Source organism: Paralichthys olivaceus, chromosome 1, assembly GCF_024713975.1.
Source record: "Paralichthys olivaceus isolate ysfri-2021 chromosome 1, ASM2471397v2, whole genome shotgun sequence".
In the NCBI taxonomy this organism is placed as follows: Eukaryota; Metazoa; Chordata; class Actinopteri; order Pleuronectiformes; family Paralichthyidae; genus Paralichthys; species Paralichthys olivaceus.
Window position 1 is genome coordinate 8,429,862 of NC_091093.1, and position 18,632 is coordinate 8,448,493.

General features: G+C 40.5%; 1 protein-coding gene across 1 annotated transcript in view; it reads left to right on the forward strand.

Annotated features, from left to right (window-relative positions):
- The window catches only part of LOC109624922 (carbohydrate sulfotransferase 8), a 166,609-nt gene extending 149,045 nt beyond the window's left edge, over nucleotides 1-17,564 (forward strand). Inside the window, exons 3-4 of the mRNA XM_020079851.2 lie at nucleotides 11,462-11,499; nucleotides 13,174-17,564. Coding sequence (XP_019935410.1) covers nucleotides 11,462-11,499; nucleotides 13,174-14,286 — 1,151 coding nt within the window. The 3' untranslated portion in view covers nucleotides 14,287-17,564. The remainder of the gene's footprint in view (nucleotides 1-11,461; nucleotides 11,500-13,173) is intronic.
- The last annotated feature ends 1,068 nt before the right edge of the window (nucleotides 17,565-18,632 follow it).

Here is an 18,632-nt window from a genome sequence, read left to right on the forward strand (position 1 = left end):
AAAGGTGTTTAGTTTGTCCCGTTTTGGCTACTGTTAAAAACATGCCAGCCTACGTAGAGTGGACCAGCTTCTGAATTATAAAGTATTTATAAGGTATTTAAAAATAAAGGGTACCTTTCTAGGGTAAAGAGACCATTTGTACAATTTAGATGAAACACACTAGTGAAAACATCACTAGGATTATTTTATATTCAATTTCTGCCAATACATTCCTTTTCACCTAAATTGTACACACTGGACCTTTACGAATGAAATGTTTGTCATCATTATTTCCCTGGTCATCACCCTGCAGTGTTGAGGACAGAAAGAAACCTGCCGTATAGTCAGTGGAGATGTAATGGGACAAATTGTGTAGGCGTATTGTTCTGTTTATTGTTGGGTGCTATTTTTTTATTGTTTTGCTGGTTATGAATGTAGCTGGGGACCAATGCAGAGGGCACAGCCAGGGGCAAGAGGAAATTACAGGTTGGAGACTGGAGGCCATGAGGTGATGCGCTGAAGATGACCAGAGTGGAGGGGAGAGATGAGATAAGACACTTGGGAGGAGGTAGGGGAGTTGGAAATAAAGGAGCAGCACCTGGAGCGGGAAAGAATTTTGTTGGAGGAGATGCGTAGCAAAACAGAGGCGAGACCAGAGGCGAGGAAGGAGGAACAGGGAAGTGCTGGAGGCTAATCAGAAGTTGCTATGAAGGCCTGGAATGGTCTTGTTTGTGCTGTGGTCAGAGCTCAAAGGTGAACTAGCAGGCACGTTAAGAATGCATGGCTCCAAGGCAAAGAAATAAAGCTGCTTAGGGGAGTGAACCCGTGGTGCTTGTCCTCTACGTCCCAACTCGTAATGCATTTGCTAATGACAACTAATCAATGTGAGCAACATGTGAGTAACACCACCATGCCAATAAGGCTTAGGCTAGTTGCAATTATCAATTTCTCTGAAATGGATTATCTTCACTGGGGAGGGTTATATGACATTTGTATTAGCACTATGTGTGTAAATCTGCTCATACAGGATTAAGGCATCTTGTTGTTTGACTCAGATTACTAACTGTTGACCAGATTGACAAGGTTATAATCTAATACTCCTCTAGTTGACCCTCTCCAGCAAAGTGACTAAAAAGCACAAAATGTTAATCCCTCAAAATGAAAATCACTAAACCACAGGAGAAATACTTCAGTTTGTTGAATCAACAATGTGGTGAGGCCAAAACTATCACACCTGTCAATCAAAGCCCTCACAATTCCCTTTTTTGCTGCTTCAGAAAGTTCACTTTCTAAACTCATGAAAAGTGTCGATGGATAAAATTAGAATCGTCTGTCCTGATTATATAAAATTAAATGACCAGTCATAGTGAAAGTAATCTAACTCAAATAGAGCATAAGTCTTGTTAGCAAGGAACTGAAATTGCACCAGGTTGTGCAGCCATGTGTAAAATCTGCAAATCTTCCTCTTCTCAGTAACAGTTTTGAGAAGCAATATACTATATGTAAAAGTTTTAATGTTATCATGGTAAAAATCTTACATTATGAAGAGAAATAAAAATCTTACTTTTATTGCTTTATATATGGAAATAACAGTCTTAAGTTTGTTACTCTATAGGAAGAAATAACCTTCTTACATTTATTGTGACCATTATTACATATAGAAATAAAATTATTTACATTTACTTAAATAATTCAGAAATTGTTTTGTATTGGCAGAAAACAATAAGCCTTAATTAAGATAGTAGAATCCTGAGGATATAGTCATTATTTCACATGGATCCAACTTAATTTGAAGTCCATGTGATGAACAGATGTGAACTGCAGGCAAAGGGTTAATTCTGGAGCTGCTGATCTACCAGTGTGCCGAGACCGGTCCCTTAACTATTCACTTAGCATTCAGCCACGCTCTCTGTGTTTTACTCACATGTCTGGACTCATCAGTCCCTGCTGTAATCAGTAGTGTTCTGACAGGAAAACAAGGGGTGTGTAAGAGAACGTGACGCTAACTCAAATGAGAAGACAGGGTAAACAGTGACAGAGCCAATTCCTGCTCCCAATCTCATTGCAAATAGAGGTGAACAGGGGAGCACGGCGGCTTAACGAAGACATAGCAGCATCCGATCACAGCACCTCAGTGCAGCGCCAGTGTACCCAGAGGTCATGATGAAAAGGATTTGGTATTGACTTTATCAAGAAGAAATTAAAAATTGTGTGGGGGGGGGAAACACTCAAAAGAGGTCATCAAACAATTCATTTCATCCCTTCAAAAGCAGGTGAACCAAGCCTTAAATGTCAAGAAAGGGAAAAAAAATTGATTAAGGAAAACTGAAGTTTCTCCACAATACATGGAGCAGGACACTTCTAACCAATAATAGAATCCTCTCCTCCTTTATGAGATGCAGATGTTCTTTTGAGATAATACTGAAAACATATCTGCATTTTAAGATGTGACGGTGGATTTTATTTTCATCTCAAACCCTTCAGCTGAATGAAGCCCTTATTTCAGCACCATGGAGCTGTCCATGATCCCGCAGCACAAGAAACGGCCCCTTGTTGCTGCTGCGTTGAAACATGCTGAATAAGCAAGTTTTCATTTGCTGTGTATTTATTCATTTCAAATGTAACATGTAGAGGGGAGAAGGGGAATAAAGCTTTCGCTGAAGCAGCCCCCCCTCTCCTCCCCCCTGTGTGTGATTGTCCTGTATCAGCAGGAGAGTAAAGGGGCAGCAGAATGAGTCGTCACGCTGATACTGGTGTGTGCACTTTCCAGCTTAGAGCAGAGAGTGATCAGCTGGGTCATTGCATGTCAAAGTTTTAGGAACTTGTTTTGCATTTAGGATGAATAATTAAAAGGTTTCATCTAACACGACTGAGTGAGCGACTGTGAGTGAGTGACATAGAATGTGCAGATTTTTGGTGGGTGAGACATCTCACCCAAGGGCATTAAGAGAAAACCCGTAAGCAAAAGCCAACCAACAGAACCACAACATAAGTGAGCAACAATGGATGCTGACGATAAAACGAGCAGACTTGTTTACTAAATCTGAGTCATGGACACATGAGTCAAGTAAAAATCTGGACAAATCAGTCACTGCTTAAAATGTGAAACTTGTATTTGTGTTTTTGTTGTGCGCGTTTTTCATTTATGTTTTCATCTTAATGCACATTTTACAATTTTACTAAAAGTATTAATCACAAGATAACATTTTATAATTCATAATTAATATAATAGGAAATTGTTTTAGTTGCTAATTGGTCTTGACTGTTAAATTACATTAAATACACAACCTATTTCTAACTGTATGTATTTTTATTTTTTAGAAAACTCTGCAGAAGAGGTATAAGTATTTTACTGTCATTTTACTGTAACTTTTGCTGCCAGACTTTTCACCTTTTAGACTTTTTTTTCATAGTGTATAGCAGGAAGATTTGTCGCTGGGTGTTTTCCGATGACTGGAATCTTTTGTTGACAGCACTCGTCAGTGCTGATGGCACGCTGGTTGCAGTGGATGAAATTGGTTTGGTTTGTGTGAGGGCTGACAAGCATTTTCTTTGTCTGTGAGACCTTGAGGTGAAGGAAGGAAGAAATGGTGGAAAAGCCCATTATTGATTTTTTTGACAGGCCACAACGAAGATAATGAGGACTCCAAGGACGCCTGTGTCATCTGCATATGCAGACAAAAGGTGCGCTGTTACCTATAGACACATCCCTGTGTGCACTGGTGATGGTCACATGGGGGTTGGTCAGTGTGTTGTCAATCCTTAGGTCTGTTGCTTAGTATGGATAAAGTATGGATCCAAAAGACGGATGTAGGGAGTTGGTGTTGGTTCAGTTTTCAATTCAACCGGTTTCACAGCATTTAATGTGTATGACAAATCTTGTTCATTCTGATTGCTTCTATTCTTTGGTGGAAAAAATGTATGGGGTGCATAATTACTTCAAACATTGAGGTATTGATTATTAAATAGTTGTTACTAGACGAAACAAACACTACCTGGCTCACTACAAATAAATGAAAGGTCTATTCTCATCGCCAGCTGCTTCACATTCTCCTGTAACATTTACTTCTTGAGTCGTACTCGAATCGTATACGCCTCACTTACTTATATGCAGGCAGACTCTCTGACAAGGGAGGTTACGGATTACTTATGCTTTCCAGCAGAACTACCTGTTGTCTTCCACCAGCGGGCCAGTAAACCACGCCTTGATCTGTTCGGCGTCCGCTCCAGCTACGCCAGGCTCCGTGCTCGTCCAGCTTAGACGCTGTCGTATGGTTAGTGAGATTGTCGAGTGAAAAAGCATCCATGCTCTGTGTCCTGTCCTGTCTCGACTGGAGGTTTGTTGGGTTGCCAGCTGCCATCAGCTGCCCTTGTGCCCCTCGGTCTCTCACGTGTGTAGCGCCACAGAGTGAGTCGTGTTGTCCACTAAAAAGGGAGCTAATCCCACCCCCATTTCAAGTGTCAGCCTTTCCCTACCACCTTGCTGCTCCACCTCAAACACAGCTCCTAATGGGTCATAGTATAATGATTTACAATAATAAATTCATTCTTTTTATTTGGGATTTAAACCTTGATTGTTACAACTTAAGTAGATTTCTGATACATGGCTTTTGATGTCCACAGCAGGAGGCCTTTGATTATTTTTATCCTACATGCTGAGAGTTACTCTTGCTACCTCCCAGTGACTATTTTGTTCACACATCCATCTGTAAAGTTTGGTTCTCTTCACAGAGGGTTTGTTGTCTCTTCCCCTTTGAATCGTTGACTCAGTGCTCAGGCTACAGCAACATCAGAGCCCATCACTCCTCTCATGTCATCATCACCTCTGCCCAATCCTCCCCTTTATCCAGCCGTGCCTCAGCGAGCTCCAGGAGAGCACACAGCAGCTCCGCCTGCTCCGCCTACACATTTGACTGTGTGAACTCACAAATTTCAGGCTTTGATGCAGAAAACTTAACTGAAACTCCACTCTCATTCTGGTCTTTTTTTGTATCCCATCAACTTCCCATTGTCTTTGGCAAGGGAATGGTTTGCAGAGAGGGAGTGCTGCAGTGTGTACTCTTCGCCTAGGTCAACTGTGCCGCAGCATCTCAGTAAGACATGTGCCAATTAAAACCTCCTGCACCTCGTCTCGGCTGAGATGATTCACTTAACCCCTCGCCGCTGACAGGTAGCATTTGTTTACAAATCCCTCCTCATGCGAGTCGCAGGGCCCCATCCTCTGAGTGATACTGAAAACAATCCGCCTCCCACCACACCTGCGCATACAGCTCTCCGACTCTCTCTGTTTCCATGGTAATCTGCCCTAGGAAGCCTTTGCATTTCCTAACCTTGAAATTACCCCAAGTAGGATCTACTGAGAGTATATTGTTGTCAAAATGAATTGTCAAAAGAGTAATCAGTGCCACACTTGATACCCCCTTTCAGCAGAATTCTATCTGTGCAGTTCATTATTTTCTCTCCTGCTGTGTTCAGTGCCAAGTGCTACCAGCATGAGGAAAAAAATTCAGAGTTTGAGGACTTTATTGCCCCGCAGAGGCAGTTTCACTTTACTATTCATTTTTGTCCCCAATTTTGGCTCTATATGAAGGATTTTACAATAAGTCCGTAGAGAGGAAAAAATCAAATTGCCTCAACTTTGTCATTTAATTTTCTGATTTCAAGGATCTTGTCTGTAGAAATGTGGTCAAAAGCTATTTAAGGATAAAGCCTTTTTTAAAGTGCTTTTTTGAGAACAGCTCTATTGGGATCAAACATTTTGTTATACATTACGATTATAGCTTGACAAAATAATCATATACACTACTTTATAACTAGCTATAATGTAGCATACTTAACCCTTTCATAAACTGATTTGCGGTAGTGATCAGTAGTTATGCTCAGAGTGATGATGAGCAGAGCAGCTGCACTGCCTCGGAGCAGGGAAGCAAAGTGCTCTGAAAATAGAGCAAAGGTGTTAATTCAGCACCATAGCTTCACATCATAAATAGTCCTCCACCGAGCTCCGTTTTTCATCTCGCTGAATGTTGATGTCGTCTTTGTATGCTTAGCCCGTGCTCTGCCACAGATTATTATGAGCCAAAGCATGTGTTATTTATGGTTGGTTCGCAGGATGTGTCCTCTTTTTCATTTGAATTTCAACTAATGAGAGAACACATTCTGGGCGATTTATGACTGTTTTCCCCAAAACACTTAACCTTCCTCTGGGGTCAAATGTGAAAACGGGGCCTATACATGGCGTTGTGTGAACACTGTGTAATTCATGGATTTCATTAATAACTCCATCCTTGCCTCTTAGGGGCAGTAAAAAACGAATTGAACGGAGGAGGTCTGAAGAATGGTTTGACTGGGTTTACGAAGGCTGATCGACAGGCAGGTTAATACACATTGTTACCACACATTCAATATAATTTTTTTTAATCAATGCTTCAGGTGTGTACAGCTCTGATCTGTGACATTTACAGATGTAAAAAGAAAAAAGAAAAACACTTCTCAAGCATAAATCTATAGCCTGCAATTACCCTATGACCAAAACAAACAGTAAATACTAATACACTGCAATTAGGACACAGAGCCAGGCAGAGAAATGATAGGTGAATACAGAAGCTATCACCACGCAGACTGCAGTAATAATGAAACAGCTCTGTCATCTGACCTGAGAGGACGACTCTACAGCTCCGACACTTTATGACCTTTCCTAGGTGACGTGCCGTCTGATGCCAGTCGACTGCTCATGGCACTTCGTCTGTGAGTGGTTCAGTTTTAAGATGAGGACAGTGGGAATCCTGTGACTGAGACATATGTTTTAGGAAATGTTTCAATGACCAGATATCTCAGTATGATGAGAAGTACTGTTTAGTTATTAACAACTGGAACAACTCTCCCAAAGATATATGGTGCTGTGTGGTGGTAAAACGCTACAGAGCAGCATCTCTGCTACAGTTGCACATAAAGATGTAGCTTACTGCCTAAATTTGACTTTCAGCCAACACGAGTGTTTGTAGTGGTGGACCAAGTATTATAAGAGGTAATAAATGTTGTGTCCGCACTTTGTTTCCACTGCCCTCAAGTGGCCAAAATTAAAAAGAGTCTAATAGTATAATAACCGTTCTCATTCTTCTCCTGAATGTTCCCTGTGATGATGATCATGATGATGATATATTAACACATAAGAAGCAATTTGGTTGTAGATAATATTTGACAGTGCATCATTTACAGTTTATTTTTCCTGTAGAATGTTAAAAGTAGGCCTGTATTTCCTGCTGTAATCCAATGTAAAAAGTGAAGGCCTCAGGGGTTTATGATGACAACCAGCTTTCAAGTTAAACCAGAGAAAGTTGTTTTACATATTATTATTTAGCTCTCTTTTATATATTGTATTCTAATGCACATGTTTCTGCAAACTTTGTTTTATACACTTATCCACATTTCTATTTTTGGCTGGAGCGACTGCAACAAAACCCAATTTCCTCCTGGGAATTTTGGTTTGTTAGCAGCATTACACAAAAAATACTGCAACAGCACTTTTACTTTCCAGCACTAACCATTGGACAGTAGTTGTGAGGTGCAGAGTTAAAAGTCGGACTAAAGATGAATTAGTGATTCATTCTCGGCCAATACTGTGTTTTGAACAGAAAAACTCCATTGAAAGTCTAAAAACCTTCGAAGCATTCTTTCATGAGCCATACTTGAGATCATAGTAGATGTGTTTGGTTTCTAGAGAGCCTTTCCAAGCACGACTCCAAACCTGAATCATTGATTACTAACCCATCAGCTCCGCTTCCCCCCAGCAGCCGCTCTCTCTGGTCCGGTCCTACTGGAATTCTGCACCAACAGAAGCTACTGTTTTATCTCTTACCACAACAAGTTAGAACATCAATGAACCAGAGCTTAAAGCCTAATACCTCGGTTCCTCAGCGTTTTTCCCTCTGATAAACCACACCAGCAAGCCAGAGCCCTGTGTTCCCACACAGAGTCAAGTGGAGAAGGAGCGTGCATGTGTGCAGAGTGCAGGTGTGGGTGGTTTGTTAAGGTAGGGGGGTGTAGCTGGTTTGGGTCACATTGGCTCAGTGTGCTGAATGACTAATGAAAGGTTTATGGTGGCGCAGGGTGGTCTGAACAGTGGGTTGGAGGAGGACATGACCTGCGCGGCTTCCAGCCCCCTCCCGGCCTGTCTCTGGTTAAAACTGAACACTTAACAAGTTCTGCTCGAGCACTGGGGCCACAGTCCTTCACTTGACAAGCTCATTATTTCACATTGTTTTTGTGCTTTGCTCGTCCTCGGCTGCGGTGGCAGACAAAAGGATGTTTGATGTGTGTCTCTGTTAGAGACTTGTACAAGGGACTTTGAGAGGGAAGGATGTTAATGGATCCACTAATGATGTGGCCCCTGCTTATGTGGATCCTTGCAGTAAAGCTGGGACGTCTGCATGAATATTCAAGGGGCTCTGTCGTGCAAAGAGAGGTGGACACTCAAGGTTACTTTAGAGGGCAACAGAGGACAAAGCTCAAGAGTTTATTCTGCTTTTAAATCAGCTTCCATCATCAGAAAAACATAAATGAAATACCTGACAAATGCCTGATCAAAGTAAAACTTATCAGAGGACTTCTTTTGATCTGCACTGCCAACATTTTGTATGAGTTTAATGGAGGACTTTAGAGCTTCAAAATAACAGTATGTGACATTTAACGTCTGCAGATAAAAACAACTCCAGCTTTATTGGTGTACTGTTTCTCCCCATTACTGAATTCCCCTTTGGTGCATTTATCCTTAATCTCTCCGTCACTGCTGCAGAGAATTTTGTTTTTCTTTAATGCAACCAATGTTTATTCAGCCTCTCAACCAACTTCCAAGTTTTATCCTGGAAAAAACATTCAGTATTAGACTATTAAAGGTACAGTGTGTAGAATATTGTGATAAGTAGTGTTGAGAGGACCCCCTCGATGTAAATATAAAGTATTTAAATATAAAGGGTTTTTTCTGGGATAATGAAAACTACAATTCATACAATTTAGATGAAATTAACTTGTGAAAACATCATGAGGAATATTCTACATTAAATTTCTGCCAATAGTTCCCTCTCACCTAAATCTTACACACTGGACCTATGGATAAATTCCATTCAAAACCTGCATTTCATCTGTAGTTTCTACATTTGTGTGGAAATACCAGGATGAATTCCCTTCATCTCAATGGATGAAACCTCAAGTCTTAACAATTCATCAGTGTTTCACTGTGCAGCAGTAAAAATCAATAGCGTAGTTATGCTGAACAGAATTGACTGAGTGTGAAATTGCAATCAAACAGCAACTATTACCCTCGACCAAAAAGATACTAAAGAGATAAATGATGTTTACAAATCCCAGTGAAATTCAGTTTGTATTGTTATATTACTTGTTTCAGTTATACTCTATCTTGGAAAGATGTTCTCCTCATGAAATTTAATTTTGTCTCGCTGCTTGAGAGAATATTGCCTTTTCAGAGTCAGAATTCAAGACAAGATTCATTAAATCAAATCGCAACATGTCACATTCATTCTCCCAACAACCTTAACAAGTCAGAGCGCTGAGCAGCACAAGTTAGGCACTCAATTAAGTGCCATGGCTTCAATCTAAATAACATTACATTACATTTTAGAATTTTTGCATTTCTTCCTCCTGTTCCTGAAACATGATGTGATATGATATGAATAAAGTTAATATATTCAAGGAACTGGATCTGGCAGTGGTTAGGACCTGATGTTTGACCCAGTTACTGATGATGTAGAAGACGACATGTTCAACTCGGTCCAAAGACTAAAGGCACACTGACTACTGCAGAGTGCTGGGCGCTTGTTTATTTTTATTCATATTGAACCTACCATATGTCCAAATCGCACCCTCCCTCACTAACTTCCTTCGCTTCCGTGGACCATTTACAATACACATGCCAAGTGTGAAAGACGATAAGTAGAACGGTTAGCGAGCTATGAGTTCTACAGACAGAAAGACATTTGTGGAATTAGGAGCTAGATATATTGCTTCATATGTTTCTATCGTGACGTCTGTCGATGGTTCTGCAGCTTGACACCATAAAGGGCTTTTGTTCTGCTTGAAGCTGCGACACAGAATGAGAAAGTGTGACAGTACAGACGTGAACAGCTGTGACAAACTTGTAACCAGACAAAACACCTCTTAGATGCCACCAATTAAACCTTTGGAGATTTCAATTATCACCGTGATGGGGTTTTCAAGATCGATAACACAGTGTGTATGTTGACATGATGGTCAGAGCTGCTGGTGCGACTCACACCTGCCCATCAGTTCAGAACAGGAGACACAGAGAGACCTTACTATTGTTAGCTTTGGATGTGTTTCCCTGGCAGTGGCATCTGTGTGTGCTGTGATAAATATTCATGTGTCTCATATGTGCCAAAGTAAACCGATAGCAAAGATGCACATCCTATACACGAGCCATCATTAGGGTTAGGAGATCAAATAGCTCAGTGGCGCCCAAACAAGATTAGAAAATGTCACACGCCACCTCCTTAGCCCAGCCTTCGTCTTATTTCCCGTTCCTCCTCCACCCACTCTTCCTCCAGTGTCTCGTTCAGAAGAATGAAGACAAGATTCAACACACAGAGCCAGACAGCAACACAGGGTCTCCAGCGCATACTAATCTAAAACAACACAGCATCTGGGCAACACATTTGATTCCCTCCCCACTGAGGCGTGTTAAGTGTTGAGATAGGGCTCTACAGATCTCATCACTTAGGGAAGGTTGTGGCCTGCATCAGCCGCCCTCCCTCCACCGCCCTGCATGCAGGTTCCTATCACTTCCACCCTCAGATTGGAAGTGACATGCCACTCAGGCAGTGGTGTCTTTGCTCCCCCCCATCAGCAGCCATGCAGCCCCATTCAGAGCTGTCAGCCTGATTACATATCAGCTGAATAGGGCGGGGGGAGAAGGAAAGGAGATGTCCAGCTGGAGACGGACCACTAAACATGTTGTCTGTCCTCCTACCGCACATCTGCCCATTCTTACAGCACCTGTCTACGAGGCTGCCACAAAACCAATCTGTGTCTCCATCACTCTGCTGCTGCTGCTCTGGAAACTAAGCAACCTCCTCAGCCGTCTTTCTTCTACATGCTGCATCTTTCCGTCTATCCGTCTGTCTTTCTCTTCATCTGTCTGTCTTCTACATGCTGCGTCTTTCTTCTGGTCTGCATCTGACTTTCTATCTGTATTTCTCTCTCTCTGTTCATAATTTTTGTAGCTCATTACATTCAGGTACACAGAGCCACCTGTGTTCTGTCTGTGGACTAGTAAAGCATCAGGGGTTTGCCGGTGAATCAAAAGTTGACATGCTAAGTGAAAGGAAGTGTTCCATTACTGGAGCCTGTGATGCATCCGAGACGCCTTACTCTCCTCCACAAGGACACAAATACATGTTGTTTACTTAAGTGCTGATTTTCTCCTCTCTTTTCTGTTGTCTCTCCCCAGGCATGATGCTTGGAAGCACTCCACGGCAGTCCAGAGAGGTACGTGTTTACTCTGTTTTATTCCCAAACACTGATACACGCAGGTCGCTCCTGCTCCTGTTATCTATTGCAGAAAGAAGTGATTGTCAGCAGTGTACCTCTCAGCATGTCTGATAGCATCTGTGTAGAGAGGCTGACCTCACGCAGTGAATTCAGTCAGACTTCAGTGAGTAAACGCTCTCTGTTGAACCAGGCCTTGGTTCCCCGGGGTGTCATCACACTTAGAGATGTTTTTCTTTAACCTTCCACTGTAGAAGGTTTTCTGCCATTCTTTTGGTGAATTTGATTCATTATTAATTCCTACCTTGTTATAAGTGGCCTGCATTTATGAACAAAAGCCACTCGGCTACTGGATAACAGCTAACTGTGATTATCAGTTCCTCAAAATAAATCTGAATAAACTGTTCTGTTATAGATACACTGTTTTAATAAACAATCACAGGAGGTAAAATGTGTCCTAAATTTCTATGTATCATTATAAAGTCGTCCACTGGAGATTTGAATTAGGCCTTGACGTTAAAACAACCTATAAACTAGGTTTCTATGTCAGACAGGCAGCACTTTTATGCCAGTATCTTCTCTCATCTGACCCCTGCCTGCTCTCATGTCTGCCACAATCATCAGCACCAATCAGACGCTCACATCAGTGCGAGCCCTGAAGAACACAGTGTTTGATGCACAGTTCACTGTCCCGTGCTTGCCTGGCCAATTAAACACACTGGGCTGAACAACTCCCTCCGTTTTTCCCTCCAGATGTCCCTGCAGATCAAAGAATATGGCCATTTAAGTCAGGAGGGGGGTGAGCCAAGATTCATGATGGTCTCATCACCTTGTCTGTTGTAAAATTAAAATTATACATCCAGTCCATTGGCTTTATGATGCCATTACATTATTTAATTGAAATAAAATGTCAGAATGCACAATGGCCTTGGGCGTCATCTGACAATTATTAGACAGTGGATGATTCCAATTTAGATTCCCCATTAAGTGTTTATAAGACATTTATATGATATCACAGCTCAGTGTATTGATAGGTCATGAATGGCATTGGGCAGTTTGTGACATTTGAGTGGAACGAAGTCAGGCTTATACTGAAGGTGTAGTGAAATAGCACCATCATGTGGTCTGTTTGAGTACTGAAGAGAACATGCAGGGGAAATGTTTTCTCTGGTAATACAGCTCAGGTTCATCACCTTTGTTAGGTCAAAAGTATACATTTGATGTTCTTGCACATACTGTGAGTCCACATTAACGTATGAAAATAATTTAGTAGTTTGTTTTTATCTCAGCTACTGTCTCTTGTCATATTGTTTTTAATAACTATTGATACCTATTACCTATTTATATTTATATCATAAGTATAGTCATGTTGTTCACCATACCTGCATATATACTCAAAACATTCTATAAATACGTATATATATGGCTATGTTCATTTCAAAATCTCAGTTTACATCAGTTTACATGCAATAATTTCGTTCCACTGCACTTCACCCCAGACAAACAATATTTCTGTCTGTATTGAAAGGGGTATATTGTGTTCATATCCTCTGTATTTTAATGTATTGTATTTTTAATTGCCTACTTATTATATTTTATATTTTCATGTATTCTTACCTCATCTCATCTTATCTTAACTTAACTTTTCTTGTTTCTTCTCATCTTATCTTATAGACTCTTTCTACTCAGGACAGAGAGGGAAGTAAATCTGACAACCATCAAGCAACAGAAGGCATCTTGTCCAGCCTGGTTCCTCCAATGCAGTTCCCACACTTTGAGAGTAGCCAACAGACAGCCACCCCTGGGTCTCGAGAACGGGACATAGACCCCCATCACGTCTCCAAAAGACAGCGCAAGCTGCTGAAAACAAGTCCCCAGATTAGTCACATCTCCAATAATGTGTCCTCGTCCTTCACTTCTTCCTACTCAGGCTCTTTTTGCCCTGAGAGCTGGATAAAGCTCATCAAACACTTGGAGGCCCGCAAGAAACTGATGAAGGAAATATGTGCTAAGTACAAAAGCAGCATCTCCAGGACCATCACACGCCATCATGTGAAATACCTCTTTGTGGTGGACAAGTACAAGTTGTTGTACTGCCAGGTGCCCAAGGCGGGCTGTTCCAACTGGAAGAGGACACTGATGGTGCTTGCAGGCCAGGCCTACAACACTCAGAGTATTAAACATGATACAGTCCACTATGACCACCACCTCAAGAAGCTCGACAGCTTTGACCAAAAGGGTATAATGCACCGACTGAAAACCTATACCAAAGTCATGTTTGTCCGAGAACCCTTGGAGAGGATGGTGTCGGCTTATAGGGACAAGTTTGAAAATCCAAACAACTACTACCACTCACTGTTTGGGAAACCCATAATCTCCAAGTACAGGGCCAATGCGTCCTTGGAAGCACTAAGGACGGGCAATGGGGTCACATTCAAGGAGTTTGTCCAGTACCTGCTGGACGTCCACAGGCCCGTGGGAATGGACATCCACTGGGAGCAGGCGAACCAGCTCTGCAACCCTTGTCTCATAGACTACGACTTCATTGGAAAGTTTGAGACCATGGATGAGGAGTCCAACTTTTTCCTGCGATTGATCGGGGCACCACAAAACCTCACGCTGCCTAGTTTTAAAGACAGGAACCCAACCGACAAGAGGACCTCTACGCAGGTCACACAAAATTACTTCTCACAGGTCAGTATGATGGAGAGACAGCGAGTTTATGATTTCTATTACATGGACTACTTGATGTTTAACTACTCCAAGCCTTTTAAAGATTTATATTGACTGACTTCTTATCAAGACTCTTGAATCACAGTTACATTCCACCGTCTACATCTCTACCATCTAGCTCTACATGGAGGAATCTCTGTCCATCTTTCAATTTTCTCCACATCTGCTCGTCCAATCAACTTTAAACTTTGCGGGTGTGTTCCTCAGGATCTAAGGAAGGGAAGTGTGTGCCATGAAGAGTTTTTTGGATGAGTGGTTTTTGAGAAAATTGACAAAGATTCCTCCTTTAATTTCTCTTTTAAATCAAGTCACAACCCTTTGATGATGTCAGGGATGACATCGCCAACGGTCACGTTTCAGCTTGACAGGCAGCGCACAATGATGGTAATGAAGTTCAATGACACAATGACATGGAGCTTTGCACCTGAGCAGAGGGATTAGAAAAAACAAACCATGTAAAATCTGCTTTTTATCCTTGTTTAAAAAAATGATGAGACAAAAGTTATGTTAATGTGACTTATTAAACACAAAATTGTGCTGAAATACAAGGTATTTATTCACTACGTGTGATGAGATATACTTTGAAATTATAAATGTTATGTTTCTAAAAAAAAGTTTCTTGTTGTTTTGCAGGCTGTAAATTATGCCTCTCTGTGAGTCAAATAAAAATTGCAAATTAAATTACATTTGATTTGATTTGTATAGCACAACATCACAACATACATTATCTCAAGGCATTTCACATAGCAAGGTTGAAACCTTACGAAGTTACATAAATGTGTTTTATGGTTTAATTCAACATGGTGCCAGACATTTACCGATCACATTCCTTAATTTATACATGATTCATTATATATTATATTATGCGAGCCCCTATACCATTAGAGGAACCACACCCATACATTTTGCTTTCTTTAGTTTTTGATTGACCTCAGATGAGGCTCATGTATTCATGGGCACCCCCAATCACCCTCAACCACCAGGTACATGCAAGCAGTTTTTCTTTTATTTTGAAATATTTGCACTTACAATTTGACTTACAGTAAGTTGGCCATCAGTATACCTCTATGTATCGATACCTAATAATACAGATAATTCTTGTAAATGGTTTTACTAAAGGTAAAGTGTAACAGAAATGAAATGAGTATAAATCTTGAAGATGTGTACAGTGCTGCCCACTGGGAAACTTTGTGCACTTATTGTAGCATTTTTGTACTTCTAACTTTGTCAGTTAGGTTTGTGCTTTAGTCTAACACATTCACTGCTGTAAGACCTCCCCATCACTACTAGTATTTACGTGGGTTGTCATATGCAGGACAACCAGGTACTCGCAGGGTACAACGTGTTGCTGCCAATCATCTGTTAATATCTGTTAGTAGTACAAAACAATTACTTTCTGTTGACAGCATTGGCAACCAAAAAAGAAAGAATGCAAAAATAGGGGTTTATATTTGGTGTGAAATATAAACCAGTGAAATAATAATAATAATAGAGTGGCCAAACTTCTCCATGGTTCATACCACACAATCTCTGAACAGTTCTGACTTACAGATCTCGCTCACTCCCTCTGTACGTATCACATCTCTTCTACTCCACTATAAAGGCTTTTTTCTGACACTACTGTGTACAATTGTATAATGGGCATTCAGATGACTGTATATTTTTCTATGTATTTCTAAAATATACATATATATATATGAATATATATTCAGTGCTTCTTGGTGAAGGTCAGTTTATTTCCTTTTTGATGTCACTGTTCTTTATATAATACCACTATAGAGTTTTGTGTAACTGAAGAGTTGCTTTCCAAAATAAAATATCTACCATTTAAAACCTGCACATCTCAAGAATAGAATGAGTGGTACCATTTAAACTGCAGAAGATTACTAAATCTGATGGATTATATATACCACTGGTTGCTCTGGAGGTAGCAAACCTTTTATTTTTAAGGAAAATGGATATGTATAATTTTGGAAAGTAGCTCTTTCATTACTTATCCCTGAACTGTTTGGTATCTCAATAGAATAGACGACCCTGTACAGATGAGCTGCATTCCACCTAGTTACTCATCCTGGCTAACGACATCGTTGCCAATAGCAACACCACTATGTGCGTCTGTTTGTGTGTGTGTGTGTGTGAGTATGTGCAATACTGAATACGCTGTTTAGATGCTTTATAATGTTTTTTCCCATATCTTTTGGAAACATACAGTATATATATATATATATATATACACTTTGCAGGTATGGTATCCTGTGTCTAATGTTACTAAACTGGTATATTCCCAACACACCACCCACCTGTGAACTATTTTCTCAAGCTCTGACTGTTGCAGGTCAGACCACACTGTGATCACACACAATGTGCACTGCAAACTGCAAAAAGACTGGCAATTCTTATAGGTCCTAAGCCTTCAAACTAAAACATTGTTAAATTGGGCATCTCTACATCTCTTTATGGGATTCAACGTGTCTTAAGATACTGTTACATATGATTTAATATGAAGAAAGAACTATTCAAAAGAGTAAATATGTACTGAACAGTATAATATTCTGAATGCAGATTTCAGCCAAGGTGTACATGGAGCACAATGATTAAATGCAATGCCAAAATAATGAATAAAAATACCATGGATGCAAAAATAATAAGATAAACGGCTACAATAAATTTGGTAAAGATATTATAGAAATTATTACGAGGTAAAGATGACATCAATCTGCTGTGATGCTGGGAACAACCTATGGCTGGTCTCCAGTAAAGCAGTCACTACACTTCACCACTCACTCAAAATGTGTTTTATGTAACAAAATACTTTATAAGTTATTTTGTTTGCCTATGAGTAAAGGGACATTTATATCATTTAAATCTATACATGCTATAATCAGCTTTTGAAGACTTTCAAGAATTTTGGTGGCATAGCCCTTTTATGGTGATGGTAATTGTATGAACTTTGTCAGTATAGTGCATTGGCTTTTGCAATCCCAAAATAGTTTTGGTTGTGGTCAGATTATAGCTGATATCTCTGGCCAAAACAGCTAATGCATTATGATGAGTATTGCTCTCGCAAACACGGCTCAATTCGCTACCCCTTAACTAATAAAGCTTTCTTGGTATGTGGGTATATGGACAGATTTATCAGAAAAGCATAATTACTGTAACAAGTGAATGTATAACTGTTTATCATTGGTGCAAAAGTGTATAAAACATGATCTTAAGCCCTTTGCCTTATTTTACACTGCCAATCAAATGGTGTATTTCAGGAAGACATTCTTCAGGTGGTTATTGTTTCTGGCTGATGAGTGTCTACTAATAAATTGTCTTTAGCATTTTCAGTGTGAGTACTTTCTCTTTTTTTCTTTTAATGTGCTTAGTTTGCATATGTGTATGAATGAATCCACATTGTAGTCTGAGAGTCACAAATGTGTCTGTATTTGACAGCATGTTAGCTCGCCAACATTTGCTAATTGCAGCCAAGCACAGTTCATGTGAAGCTGGTGGCTATGTTTTATATATATATATATATATTATATTATAAATCTCAAACTATTGGTCATCCAAACATTTTGACCTGATCATGGTGCTTTGTAAAATTACAGGGAATCACCAAAGTGGTAACTATCATCCTGACGGAGACATGAATGTATTAACGGCAGTTGCTGAGACATTTCGCCTAAAACCACAAATGTCAGGCTCGTGGTGGTACAGGAGAATACAAAAGTCAACACACCAGACTTCATGCAAAAATACTTGCACCAGTGACAGCCAGTGGCCAGAGGTTAGGGATCAACCAGTTATCGACCTGGGCGATTATCAGGGCCTATATTTGCCGTATTTTAGATAATCTGTGATCTGTGTGATCTCTTGGCTCTGATGCAGCCGCCTCTCTCTGTCTATAGTCACCACTCTGTGGTCTTGAGCGATGTCCCGCCAATCAACACTTGACACTGAAGTGCCACAGACAACGCAGCGGAACGCATTTCAGACTGGAACAACATTGATGATGAAGCAGACCTGTGTTTCAAATGAAATGCCTGATCGCTGTTCTGCTGCGTGTCTCTGTTGTTTGCTGTTCAAACCGTTAACACGAAGCAGCTTTGTTGAAGAACAGTGGAAACAAACAGTGAAAATACAGTTTCTCTCTGGTCCACAGCTGCACAATGATCAGAGGGTTGGTTTGTACCGTACTGGAGTTTCCTGTGTCCACCTCCACTCTCCTGCTGACCTGCTCTTACTTGAACTAATAAACACCAACATTCATCGCAAGGACCTGATCAGTACATGAAGTTTCCTGAGTAATTGTTTGATTCGCTCCAGAGTTTATGAGGCTGCATTTAAAATATAGGTTATCGGTCTCCTTGATTTCTAATAATAGGCATCGGCCCTGAAAAAACCATATCGGT